Genomic DNA, 13967 nt, shown 5'->3' with positions numbered 1-13967 from the left:
TGTTTATTATTACTAAATTAGTAATTATTAATTAATTATCATTTAATATATATTAGTGTATTAATTTAGAAACTTATTTAGTAAATTTAAGATTTTTGCATATATAACTAATTCATCATTATTTTCTCATTAAGACAATGGTTTTGGCTTCAATCTTCTACTTTTATATTTTTTGACAGTTAATATTTTTCTTAAAACGTCAAATGAAAGGCATTGAAATGACTAAACCGTCATCAAAAATTCATATGACGGGTAGGGGTGACCGTCAAATTCCAGGCCTGCTCCAGCTTATGCATCTAAAAACAAATCAATGGCAAAATAGAGAGAAATGAATTTTGCAGAACTAAAATAGATCTTATCTCACAAAATGTATCTCTGCAAAAGCATTCGAATGATTGTATCCTCTTCCACCTCTCAATAGTTACTAGAACTGGTTGTAGGTCCACAACTGTCTAGCCTGAACAACAATTTTGGATAAAAAGCCAATGTTTTGGATGAAAAGCCAATGTCTTTCCATTTTGCAGTGATAGAGGCTGTACAATTGCTTCTGTTTCAGAATGCTCACTCTATTGTTGGACAAAGGCCCTGGCCATACCTGATCAAATTGACACAGATTAAACACATAAAATTTAATAGATATCTCTTATTATATAAGCACATATATATAACCATACACTTAAATAATAAAAACTTTTTTTAATCCATGGAGCAGACAAAGCGTCTATTTTTCTATAGAGCTACGACTACAATTTCAAAAAAATATAAAATTGAAATACAACAATGGTACCTATGTGCGATGCGTTTCTGATGTGTAAGAGTTGGCAGAAGATTATGCTTCCCTTGGCGTGTTACCAGGGGAATGTGGAAACCTGCAAAACAAACCTCATCAACAATCCTTCAATTAAAAGGCTTATAGAAGTATTAACACCAACTTTTAAATGCATGCATGACCTGCTAATTCTTCCAATCCCCTGCACATAATGAATGGAAGATATTGTTGCTCCAGAAGACAATGGGTGATTATTTGCGTACTATTGCTATCCTGAAAAATGGAGATTTTTCTCAGAGAATATCAAATTGTAGCTCTTGAAATTGAAATGTCATGCCCATATATAAGGTTATCGATTCCTCCATTAGATGTCTGATCTCATTTATTGTTGGCAGGTCACCACTCTTCCCCTACCCTTGTTGGCATTAGATTCTATTTAGGGCAACATATGTTCGATTTGCTCATTCCACACGGTACTCTGTGTCATAACGGTTCTGTAAGAGTAAATGGTTCTGCAATTCTTTATTTATCGCAACGTTCTGCCAAACATGCAAATGTTTCATGATTCTGCCAAACGGAAAACTGCCTTGCTGCCACTGCCAACTATCTTGTTATGTTTTGGAAGACCTGCATGCAAACGTCAAAATTTTCTTGAAATGAAATTTTGTTGTCGGACAGCATCGATGCCATTGTAGATCGCCTCTCGGCGAAACTATGACCATTTTGCTGACAACCAGTTTGTCACTCTCTTGAAGAAGAGTATAATGTCACACAGGCTCTCTAATGCTTGGATACCTTCTGTTTAGCCTGTGGTTCAGGTACTGCAATCACTAAGAGTGCAGTAAGACTTTTAACTTAAATTTAACTTTTCTTAAGAAAGGGAAAGACAATATGTAACCATTTTAAGGTAAAAAGCTTCAAGATTTTTGGACTTCCTCAACATTGGCGGCGTTTAAAAACGCCTATGAAAAAACATAGGCACTTCCATGGGTGCACTAAGCTACAAAATTCCAACAAAAACAGATTAGATAAAGTAATGAAATATTACAATACTTAAGATGAAACTGGAATGAAAGGGTTAAAAAACGATGAAGTTAAAAATTTGCCTAGAACATACCAAGGGTATGTTAAATCCATTCTTGGCTGAGGAGGTTAATTTCTCCCTTTACAAGAAGAGACTCTCATTGAACATCAAACCTATTATTTGAAGAGGAGAAAGAAATTGCTTCGCTTTAGAGAAATTGTAGCTCTCCTCACTTGAGATTCCCTCACTTTTGTACTCTGAGAAAACATTGAAAATGCAAAGCTCTTCTTGGTTGGAGAATAAGTGGTTTTCCTCCTTTGCAGATGATGCTCCGAGCAGCAGATAATAAATGCATATCCCGTCCCAAACTCGTTCCTAACCAGGCATTTGATTGTTGAAGATGAATCCTTAACCTAATTATTAATAACATAAGCTCAATAAGAATCCATCAAAATGTCTTAAATGTGCTAAGAGTGGAAATCCATCAAGATAAGCATATGGTTCCAGAGCTCACCGAGCAGAATCCTCTAAATGATCTTATTATAGACAAATGCGAATGATAGACTTAGTCCATAAGAAGAAATTATATGTACATCTGGATTCTGATAATACAAAGCACAGGCAGTGTTACCATAAAATGTGGTCACTGATGCACCAATAAGTGTAAATAAACTCCATGAAGCACACCATAGCCATAAGTACTACTGTCGTGCAAAAAAATCTTATTCAATGAATATAACAGAATCACATGAAAAAAATAAAAGAATCCAGTATCACCTGAAGTGTAAATTTTCTTGTTCCATTGCATCAATTGACTACTAGCGAATATGCATAAGATAAGAGTTGAGGGTACCCTCTAGCTCTTTAGTTTTGGTACTCTGTGAGGTATCAGGAATTCCAAAGACTTGCCAAAACCTTAGTGTCTCGTCTGCTCCAGCCGATGCAACAGTATACCCATCTGGGCTCTAAAATACAAAATATAGTGAGGGTTATCATAAACTGATTCAAACAATGCATGCATTAAAATGTATCCATATACCAATAGCATGCATACCTGTGCCAGATGCAGCACCCTAGAAGTATGGCCAGTAAGTTCTGCAGTCTTTGCCATAGATGGGTATTTCCATAAGGTCAATTGGTTCTCACTATACCCATGTGAACTCAAAAGCTCACACTCATGCCTATTCCACAACAACGCACAAACTGAAGAGTTGGTGGCAATGGTATTTAGGCATGCTCCAGTAAGACTATTCCATAACTTAATAGATTGGTCTGCAAGACCTCCACCAGATGCCAAAAGATTGTGCTGGAAAGGGCACCATGCCAAGGCTCTAACTGCATCAAAATGTTCATCAATCCTGTGAAGAGACTGATTTCTAACATTAGAGGATGACATGCTCTTGTCCCAGATGTGAAGCAAGTTGTCACTGCCTCCACTTGCAAGTTGCTGGCCAGATAAGGACCATTTCAATCCACAAACTTCCTGCTCATGGCCTCTGTATGTCTTAACATTGGAATTACGGATACGGACATCATGGATAATTATTGAACTGTCCCTACCACCAGTTGCAAGAATAGTGTCATTCCAGGAAAGTGAGCCTACACGGCCATGATGACCTTTCAAGGATCTCAACTGCATTCAATGCGATAGCACTGCCATGTTAATAAGCTGGCAATTGAAGACAAATAAATAAAAGTAAGACATCAAAGACTTTGTTTTCTTTACATGTCGATTACATGTGGAGTCCCATATCTGTACAGAAGAACTAGTCAATCCAATGGCAATGTGTTTTCCATCAGGTGCCCAATTGACACTGCTTACTGGACCAACATCATTATCTACTGTCAATAGCTCAGAAGTAGTGCTTGTGTTTGCATCCCATAAGTAAACTGCATTGCCAAGTGCTATAGACAAAATATTGCTATCACTCCAATCCAGCAGATTCAAATGATTATCATCAACAAGATCTGGGGCATCCAAAGTTCTCTCTGCATGCTGCACACAATCGCATTTCAAAGACAAAAATTGCAATTAAGATAAAGATCCACAAATTCTTATTAAGCTAGTTAGTCAGAGAACTAATTCAAGTAATACTGATGAATCCTTAGTAACCTATAAAATACCTTATCACAATAAAGAAATCAAACCTACACCCATCCTATTAGAAAAGTTGCTCAAAAAATCTCAACCGTAGCACCTAAACCTCGTTATACTTAATAATCTATGTGATCTTCCAACACATTGAACTGATCAATCATAAAGGCTTGTTCAGCGTTAACAATAACATCTGAAATTGAGATGTCTTGGAATAACAGATAATATAAAACCCAGAGTCTATAATATCTTCTTGGACTGACTCATGGAATCCTAAGCTAATTGGAACTACAATTTACCAGGTCTTCAAACAATCCTTAACTAGTTGGATGGTCGATTCAATCTAATTCCAGAGTAAGCCATCAAAATGATCACAAAACAACAAAATCAATGAGAATAACAAGTTTACTACATTAGTTGGCATTCCCGCGGAACCCTAGAGCCACTTGGGCGATCAATTTATGTAACCAACCAAACCTATTGAATCTAAAAATAGTAAGAACACTAAAGTATTCACCAAAAGAATCATTATTTGAAAAAAAAAACAGGAATAACCCTTACTTGAGGTATGTAGCGGCTCCGTGATCTGCTAGTTCTGACTCTAGTATCAACAGAAGGAGCTTCGGAGTAGATGGATTGCAAGCCCTGTCCAGAGGGCTTTCTACTAAAGCTCAAAATCCTTGATATCTTACTAGAATCCATCACCAAACTAGCTGCTGGCTCCCTGTCATATTCTTCCATGGAGGCTTTATTTCCAATGATATTGCTTTTATTTACCAGATACCGAGCCCAATCAAAATCTATGGAACTTCTGTTAGCAATAAACCTGTCCCCCTGCAATGACAACCCAACGATTATCTCAACACCCACAAAAAAACCTAAAATGTGCTGTATTTCTATAAGAAATAAAAAGGAAGCGTAATACACACATTTTGTGTTGGAGTTGCCAATTGCTTTCGCAGAGGACGTGTGATCTTAGGCCTTCTGGAAAGAGTACTGATGCTTGGTGTTTGAGGTGACCCAAAAGCCTTCTTCATTGTTTACAATTGAAATAAAACCTGTAATTCACAACAACAACACAAAACACAAAACCACAAAAAGAAAACAAAAACCAAAGAAATGCAAAGAAAAAATAAACATATATTACAATACACAGGTACTCAGTATGTTATCAGTTTGCAGTCTGTTAATGAGGAAATTGACGAGCAATTCGATATAGCCAACCAGCCTTAATTTAGCATAAGCCTGCAACCACCAAATTTGAAATGAGTCAGTTACAGAGCAGAGAGTCGATGGGAAGGAAAGGATATTGAAGCCCATGGATTATTTATATGGGAATTTTTTCAAATTTGAAATTAGTGACGGTTGATCTATATTGGATGTCGGTCCCTTCAGAGCTTCATTGTTTAGTTATAAATTATTGTATATGACAATTGTGTAATTTAATCAAATTTATTAATTTATGAATTGACACAATTTAGAAAATACCTCCTCTTTATGTGACAAATATAGTTAAAATTGATATATATGTGTGTGGGGGGGGGGGTGATGTGATGTCTTAAAATATTACACCACTATCTTTGAGATAATGTTCCTCCTCTTAAGAACTTGGTAAACCATATCAAAGAACAATTGTAACATAATCTCCTTATGTATCTACCTCAATTTAAACCTATTCCTTTATATAACTTTGCTTTCGAGAGAACTTCAAGGATATAAAAGAAATTTTTAAGGTGGAATCTTTCAAGATTCTTGAGGTAGAGGAGTCTCAATAAGAGGATGTTCCCTTGGCAAAGAAGGAGATTCCAAAAGTGAAGAGTTATGCACTAATGAAAGCCCTAACCTATATTAAGATCCAATGAAGCCTCCAACTCTAATATATGATAAAGTGAAAAAATGAATAAATAAATTTCCCCATGAGGATACAACTATTGTTGTTTCTACACTTAGTCGGAGATAGTTTCAGAGAATAATTTTGAAATGGAAGAGGGTCCAACAATTCCAAAGAGTATAAAGATGACATTTTGGAGACCATAACAATCAGGCAAAGACAATCGAAGATTAACAAAACAAAGCTAGGAGAGAAAGCCCAAAGAGGACGTAAACCAAATACCTAGTTAAGCAAGAGATTGTTGGGATTGCAAAGAGCCAGTTGGAGATTGTTAGTAATACAAAGGGACAAATGAAATTGAGAATGGGGAAGGGCTTGGCCTCGCCTGGGTCATAATGAGGTTTCTAAATTGGAATTTCAGGGGCACCAATTACCCTAACAAGAGATGCTTGATCAAGCAACAACTTGATCAAGATAAAGTGGATGTACTTTTACTTCAAGAGACCAAATTAAACTCAAACAATGATAGAAAATTGATGGACAAATGGAAGCAATGGAAGACCTATTTTTTGTATGTTGTTGGGGTCTCAATTTATTATGGAATCCAATAAGGGTACAAGCGATGTTGGTGGATAGAGATTCACACTGTGTTGATGGATATTGCATTCGATGACTTACAGAAAATAATTTTTCTTTTAAACGTTCATGGACCAAAAACAATTAGGAGCAAAAGAGAGATTTGGTCAAATATCATTAATATTTTTGCAAGCCTAGGAAATGCAAATAAAATCATCATAGGGGATTTTAAAGCAAATCTATATAATTATGAGAAACGAAATATCCTAAGGAGATTAATGCAATCTCAGGTACATTTCCAAGATTTTATTAATTAGAATTACCTGTTGGATGTAGTCCCAAGAAAAGGATGTTTCACTTGGGCTAATAGATGGTTTAGTTTCACTGGAATTGTAGAAAGGTTGGATAGATTCTTCATGGCTAGAAACTAGAATGATTTTCTTCAAACCTTCACATCTACTATCCTCCTGGTGTCTGGATCAAACCATTATTCAATATTACTGGATTTTAAACCACATTTTATCCCTAAATAATGCTCCTTTAAGTTTGAATGTGTACAGCTTCATGATAGATCCTTAGATGAAGTGCTGACTCAATGATGGTTGTTTATGCCTCTTGTGGAAGTTACTAGACTTTTTGCCCTTTACAAGAAACTCATCTACATAAAAGATAAACTAAAAGAGTAGAATAAATCAAGTTCAAAAACAATTTGGAGGAGAAGAGTAGAATCAAGGATGGAAATGTTGTTCCTAATGAGAGGGTTATTCAAAATGGGATGGGGGGAGAGGACTACCAATTCAAAAAATCCCTATCGATAGAATACATGGAATTACTGAGAAGGAAAGAGGTTCTAGTGTCAAAAATTCAGAGAGTGTTGACTAAAAAATAGGGATAAAAATATGAAGTTCTTTTACAACTTGGTGATTTATAATAAATGTAGAAACACGATTGGTGAAATCAGAAATGGTGATGATGACACCCTGGTTTCAATGAAAGATATCGATGAGGAGGCAATGAACTACTTTCAGTCTCTCTTGAATGGACAAGGTGTTGATGATGGAGAGATCAAAACAAGGATATTGATGAATATCCTCACCCTAATTAATAATGTTACCAATGAGTAGCTTATGAGCCCAATCACAAAGACTGAAGTCAAAATAGATACTTTCCAACTTGGCCCAAATAAAGCTTTGGGACTAGATAATTTCTCGACACACTTCTTTCAACATTTTTGGCTTCTGGCAAATGAGGTTATTATGTTTGTCATGGAAGAATCAAAGATCTAATAGAGTTATGTCGAGGGATCTTAATAAGACCTTTATTGCTCTCATTTCAAAGAAATCCAAGGTTGAGGTGATGAGAGATCTTCATCCAATATCCCTTTGCAACATAGTCCACAAGATTATTATAAAGGTAATGGCAAACAGGCTTAAGCATGTTCTACCACACATTATTTCAAAAGAGAAGAGTGGCTTTATTTCGGGTCGATCTATAGCTAAAGGCAATATAATAGTTCATGAGGCTATCCATATGCTGAGGAAAACAAAGGTGGAAAGGATGATTTTGAAGTTTGACATTAGCAAGGCTTATGATCAAGTGGATCGAGGGTTTCTTTTGGATGTTATGGAGCATTTTAATTTTTTTAAAGATTGGATATAGTGGGTTAAGAGCTGCATATCAAATATACATTTCTCAATTGTCATTAACGGGAGCCCACGTGGCTTCTTCTCTTCTTATCATGGTATTGATCAAGGTGAATCACTCTCATCCTTCCTCTTCATTATCATTGTTGAGGCTTTGAGTAGGAGGATCATTACTGAATGTCATTTGCTATGATGGAAGGGAACTTTAAGGTTGCCCTTGGTGTTGAGTCCTCACCTAAATGTACCAAGATGTGCAACCAAAAAGATGCCAATTTTTTTTTTGCCCCCATCAAGGCATTTTGCGCTCGTTGGTCCGAAATGGTTGTCCAACCCTTTGGGTTGAATGCCCAAGGCAAATCCAACCCAAATCATTGGTACTTCCCAATGTAAAACATGTGATGAGTACCAAATGTATTGCATTAGAAAATTGCATTTTCTTTCTCTCCCTTTCCCACCTTGATTAAATGCTTCAAATTCAAGTCAAACTCAATCTCCTAGAGAATATATATACATGAATTATAACATTTAACTATAAGTCACATAATGTAGATTCTAGGTTTTAGAAGATTATATAAATTTTCAAACAATCAAATCTCAGTAATTTGCACGCTCCTCTCAGTATTCTCCATGTCTCTCGGTCTCTCTTTATCTCCCCCAAAATTTAAACCTATCTTTCTCCCTTTCTTCTCTCTCTCTCTCTTCTCTCTCTCACCTCTCTCTCCCCTCTCTAGCTCTCTCCCACTTGTTCTCCCTCTCTACCTCACCTTCCCTCCTTACCCACACCTCTATCCCTACCTCCCTTCCTCTCTTTTCCTCTCTTATTCTCTCTCTCATTTCTCTAGGTCTTCACCTCTCCCTTGAGAACCCTTTATCTCCCATCTCTATGTTTCTCTCTCCCTTCCTATCCAGGTATCTACCTTTGCATCCATGTCTCATTACCCATCTCTCTATCTCCCTCTATCCATCTCACCTCTCTTTCTCCCTGTAGGTGTCTCACCTATCTATCTATCACCTCTCCATTTCTCTCCCTCTCTCTCCACCTCTCCCTCCCTCCCCTTACTCGTATCCCTTTATGAAATATCTCCTTCTTCTTTCTCTTTCTCCCCACTTCTCAATCTCCCTCCCTAGGTCTTTCACACCCTCCATATATACCTCTCCCTCTATCCCCTCTTACTCTTCTCTCTATTTGTTCTTATATCTCTTTGTTCTTGTATCTCTCCTCTTCTCCCTCCCTCGCCTCTATAGACCTTTCTTCCTCCTTTTCTTTCCCTCTCCCCCTCCATCTCCCACCCCCTCATTACCCCCATTTCTCTCTCCCTTCCCCATTGACTCTTATTCTCTCTCCATTGCCTAGATCATCACCTCTCTCTCTCTCTCTCTCTCTCTCTCTCTCTCTCTCTCTCTCTCTCTCTCTCTCTCTCTCTCTCTCTCTCTCTCTCTCTCTCTCTCTCTATATATATATATATATATATATTATATATATATATATTTCCCTCCCTCCCTCTCCTCCTCTCTACCTCTCCATCCATGTCTCATTATCAACCTCTCTTTATCCCCCTCCATCTATCTCACCACTCTCTCTCCACATATAAGTCTATCATTGTTTTTTATTTTCCTCTAAGTATCTCACATCTTTATTTTTCCACTCTTTAGTTCTCTCCCTCCCTCTACACATCTCTTTCCTCGCCCCCTTACACCTCTACCTTTGTGAAATCTCTTCTCCTCTTCTCTCTCTTCCCTCAGTGCTCTATCTCCTTTCTTAGGTATCTCACTCCCTCCATGTATACCTCTCCCTTCATCTCCTCTTACTTCTCTCTCTCTCTCTCTCTCTCTCTCTCTCTCTCTCTCTCTCTCTCTCTCTCTCTCTCTCTCTCTCTTCCTTTAAGTCTATTACCTATCCATCTATTCTCTCTCTAGTTATCTTCCTCCGCCATCTCCCTATCCGTTTATAAAATCTCCCTTTATCTTCTCTCTCTCCCCTCCTTCCCTAGGTCTATCACTCTATGTCTACCACTCCACCCATCCCCTCTTACTCCTCTTTCTCTTTTCCTTTCTCTTATATCTCTCTTATTATCCCTCCCTCTTTACTCCTATCTCTCTCCTTCCCCATTGACTCTTATTCTCTCTCTCCATCATTTAAATTGTCACCTTTCCATCCCACCCCCTCTCTATCTCTCTTCTCTCTATGTTTCTTCCTCCTTTCCTCTCCACCTCTCTACCTATTCATCCATAGCTCATTACCCATCTCTCTCTACCCCCCTCCATATATCTTGTGATCTAGGTCTTTCACCTATCTATTTGTCCCCTCTCTAGTTCATTTCCTTCATCTTCAAATCTCTCTCCCTCTCCCCTCTCCCTATTCCTTTATGAATTATCTCCTCTTATTTCTCCCCTCACATCACTATCTCATCTTTCCCTAAGTGTTTAACTCCCTCCCTCCCCTCTTACTCCTCTCTCTCTTTTTTCTTCTATCTCTACTCTTCTCCCTCCATTTCATCTCTAGGGCATGCATTCCCTTTATTCCCCTCTCCCTCTCTATCTACCCCTCCATCCTTATCACCATCTCTTAGTCCCTTCCACACCCTCTCTCTCTCTCCACATCTCTATCTCTCAATCCATACCTCATTACCCAGCTCTCTATATCCCCCTCTATCTATCGCACCCGTCTCTCCCCATATAGGTCTCTTATTTCACTCTCTCCCTCTAGGTATCTCAAATCTCTATCTACCCCCTATATAGTTCTCTCCCTCCCCTCTCTCCCTTTCTTAACTCTCTCCTCATCTTCTCTCATTCTCTCTCCCTTCACCTCTCTATCTCCTCCTATAAGTCTCTCACTCCCTCCATCCCCTCTCTCTCTCTCTCTCTCTCTCTCTCTCTCTCTCTCTCTCTCTCTCTCTCTCTCTCTCTCTCTCTCTCTCTCTCTCTCTCTCTCTCTCTCTCTCTCTCTCTCTCTCTCTTGGAATTTGCATCCCACCCTCTCCACCGCTCTAGTATTCTTCCTCCCACCCTCTCCACCTCTCTAACTCTCCATCCATATCTCATTACCCACCCCTTTATATCCCCATCCATCTATCTCACACCTCTCTCCCCATATAGGTCTCTCACCTCTCTCTCCTCCTCTAGGTATTTCACATCTCTATATGCCTCTTCTCAAGTTCTCTTCCCCCCTCTCCACCTCTCTTGCCATCCCTTTGCTATCTAGGTCATTACCTCTCCCTCCACCTTATTTGGTATAAGGTTTATGGTATATTAACTATTTAGAGAATAGGGTGGGGGTAGTGAGAGACCTAGGGAAGGAGGAGATAGAAAAGTGATGGGAGAGAGAGTAGAAAATGAGAGAGTTTACAAAGGGAGAGTAGTAAGGGGGTAAGGAGAAAGAGGTGGAGATGGAGGGAGAGAACTCAAGAGGGGATAAAAAGAAAGGTGATATACCTAGAGGGGAGAGAAATGTGAGAGACCTAGATGAGGAGAGATAGGGGTGAGACAGATAGAGGGGGATATAAGAGGAGAGAGTTGATTCCTTCTAAAATTGTAATTAAGAATCCTAAGTAGAGATTGGTATTACAAAAACCAACAAAAACATATTAGTGGTGTGGGCTCCAACAGTTGGGGTAGTAGTTGGGCACAATTAATCTATTAGTGGAGCACAAAAGTGCCATGTTGAAATACTTATCCCCAAAAATATTCTAATAAATTTGAAAAAGAAACTAACTATGTGATGCCACATCAACACATCAATAAATGTGACTTAGTGTACAACTATGGTTCTTACTTCTTTTTGGGACCATTTTCGACACCTTAGCAAAGAAAGCATGTGATGTGGCATCATATTTGACCATGTGGACTTAAAAATGATTTTTTTTAAGTAGGGGATTTGACAAATAAGTAGTTGTACAAAATTCAAAAACATTAAAATATTTAAGACATATTTTGGGAGGCTCTAAGTTAAGGTGCCCAATTATAGGGCCCTCTCTCTTATAAAATTTTGTTTATGCCTTATTTTTATTGTCCATTCTTTATCTAAGTTGATGCCTTCTAAAATTTTGTTTATTATCTCTCAAGGGGATGAGCCTCTCAAGCTCCATAGGAGGGGCTCTACCCACTTGCACTCCCTTGTTTATTCATTTGGGAAAAAATACTTCTGACAAAGTCACCAAAATCTAAGCCCAACAATATGATCATTCACCACATACCAATTATAAAAGAAAAATGGACCAACCTATGAATTACATATGAAGCTTGGATATTATTACTTGTAGGTTATCTCAAAATACCTGCATCCCATCACATAAATAGAAACACCTATATTTTACATTCCATCCATGATCGTAACATTAATTCTCTTTTGACTTTAATGATGATAATCTTCTCACTTTTGAAATTGTTGGTTAATAGATTTGTCTTTTACACATTCTGATTCTTTGACTTGTGCATTCCCATAACAAAAGACAAAAATACACCAACAGTTGGATAACTGCTTAAATAGTTAACCTTTGTGTATGGGTACAGCTCCCCAAGAATTATTTTCAATCAGCTTAAATTAGGACAATTCTCATGCACACTTTTTACCAGAAAGTATTAAAGGCATTGAAGCATTCATATTTAAACACAAAATTAACACTGGGGCATGTGCAGAAAGATGGTGGCCAGAAAAGTGGACACCACCCAAAAAAAACTTGGAAAAACAGGCAGCGCGTACGCAGTTTTAAAATTTCAAATTCCCGCATACGTGCTTAGGTTTGTTCTTCCCGAGCCTAGAAAAGGTAGCGCGTACACATTGCTTTTAGGAAAATGAGCGCGTACGCGCTACACCTAGGAAAATTAGTGCGTACGCGCTGGTTATAGGAAAATGAGCGTGTACGTGCTACACCTAGGAAAATTAGTGCATACGCGCTGGTTATAGGAAAATGAGCGTGTACGCGCTAATAATCCAAATAATACCGCATACGCAGTGCCTGGTAAAAAAAGTTTTTTAAAAAAAAACTGGGTCTCATTTACCTGTAAAGCGCATTTTTTACTTCATTTTTTCTCATTTTCTAACCTAAACCGTGAACGGGGTGCCAAATTTGTCCTCCAGGCTATGGATCAAGGTTAGTTTTTGTTTATTTTTGTCTTTCTTTCCGATTTATGCAATTTGTTTTACATTTTGAATTTAATTTCATTAATTTTGATTAGGTTTTTTCATTTTTTGTTTCAAAAACCAGATTCTTCTAATCCAGAACAAGAACAACCAAATGCACCTCCTGAAAACCCACAAGAACAACCAAATGCACCTCCTGAAAACACACAAGAACAACCCCCAATTCCTCCTTTTGACTGCACAGCCGAAACACTGGAAGAATTAATTAATCAGTTAGGACAAAATATGTCTAAAATCAATAGACGAATTGTAAAATTGAAAACTTCTGAACTTGACCATCATCAATCCCTCGCCACTAGCCTAGAAACATTAGCTAGTGGTGCCATAGTTGTTTCCACAGAAATTACCAAATGGGGAAGCTTTAGGGATAGGTGTCGTCAATTCTATGCCAATGGGCTATCATACGATGGAGTAAAAAACAAAAATATTTCTAAACAACAAATACGTGCCCTTTTTATTGATCCCAAAACTGGCCATTACCTCTTAATGCAAAGAGGTTTCCCATGCATTGGTGTATCAATGTGCAGATGAAGAATCTTTTTTGGCAGAGGTGATGGATGGTCTTTGATGATCCACCTTGTAATAATTATGAGGTGCCATTATATTTTTTGAGAAAAATATATTGTGAGTTTGTGCTCAATGTACGGCCAACCTATTTTGACATGAGAGAGTTTCATGGTAGAGGTGGTGGCTCTGCCCAAGATAGACCTGGAGCCCGTAGGCGATTAGCCATGGAGAGTCGTTTCCCCCTAACACCCAAACCCAAGGTGCATCAGGCTATCCCATTAGAGCTGAAAGAGTCGATGGAGCTACAGACTCTTCAGGCGGCCACAACATTGACTAGTGCCATTATCCAGCATGGGACATCATTAGCACACCCTATTGTATT

General features: G+C 38.1%; 1 protein-coding gene across 3 annotated transcripts; it reads right to left on the bottom strand.

The window, feature by feature from the left end:
* Positions 1-377: 377 nt before the first annotated feature.
* LOC131058871 (cell division cycle 20.2, cofactor of APC complex) lies at positions 378-5195 on the bottom strand. Of its 3 annotated transcripts, XR_009372375.1 has the most exons (9): positions 4818-5195; positions 4450-4722; positions 3520-3789; positions 2848-3426; positions 2571-2758; positions 1887-2206; positions 952-1769; positions 788-869; positions 378-595 (listed from the first exon to the last, which is right to left on the bottom strand). XR_009372375.1 is itself a non-coding variant. In XM_059220091.1 (6 exons), exons 1-5 carry the CDS (start codon positions 4923-4925, stop codon positions 2612-2614), a joined length of 1377 nt encoding a protein of 458 aa, XP_059076074.1. In that variant the 5' UTR covers positions 4926-5195; the 3' UTR covers positions 2312-2395; positions 2571-2611. The 3 variants fall into 3 exon arrangements, 1 of the variants encoding a protein (XP_059076074.1); XR_009372374.1 differs by having other exon boundaries at positions 952-2206; XM_059220091.1 differs by lacking the exons at positions 378-595; positions 788-869; positions 952-1769; positions 1887-2206 and adding an exon at positions 2312-2395.
* Positions 5196-13967: the final 8772 nt, after the last annotated feature.

This window comes from Cryptomeria japonica, chromosome 4 (genome assembly GCF_030272615.1).
Source record: "Cryptomeria japonica chromosome 4, Sugi_1.0, whole genome shotgun sequence".
NCBI classification, from domain to species: domain Eukaryota; kingdom Viridiplantae; phylum Streptophyta; class Pinopsida; order Cupressales; family Cupressaceae; genus Cryptomeria; species Cryptomeria japonica.
Note: the sequence above shows the minus strand (reverse complement) of the source record. Positions and strands in the feature narration are given on the sequence as shown.

Excerpts from the sequence above, each read along its gene's own strand:
- LOC131058871 (XM_059220091.1), bottom strand. The coding sequence starts at position 4,925 with ATGAAGAAGGCTTTTGGGTCACCTCAAACACCAAGCATCAGTACTCTT. Across the intron at positions 4,723-4,817 it reads TGGCAACTCCAACACAAAAT|GGGGACAGGTTTATTGCTAA; the intron begins GTGTGTATTACG and ends TTGTCATTGCAG. Across the intron at positions 2,759-2,847 it reads GGGTGCTGCATCTGGCACAG|AGCCCAGATGGGTATACTGT; the intron begins GTATGCATGCTA and ends TTTGTATTTTAG.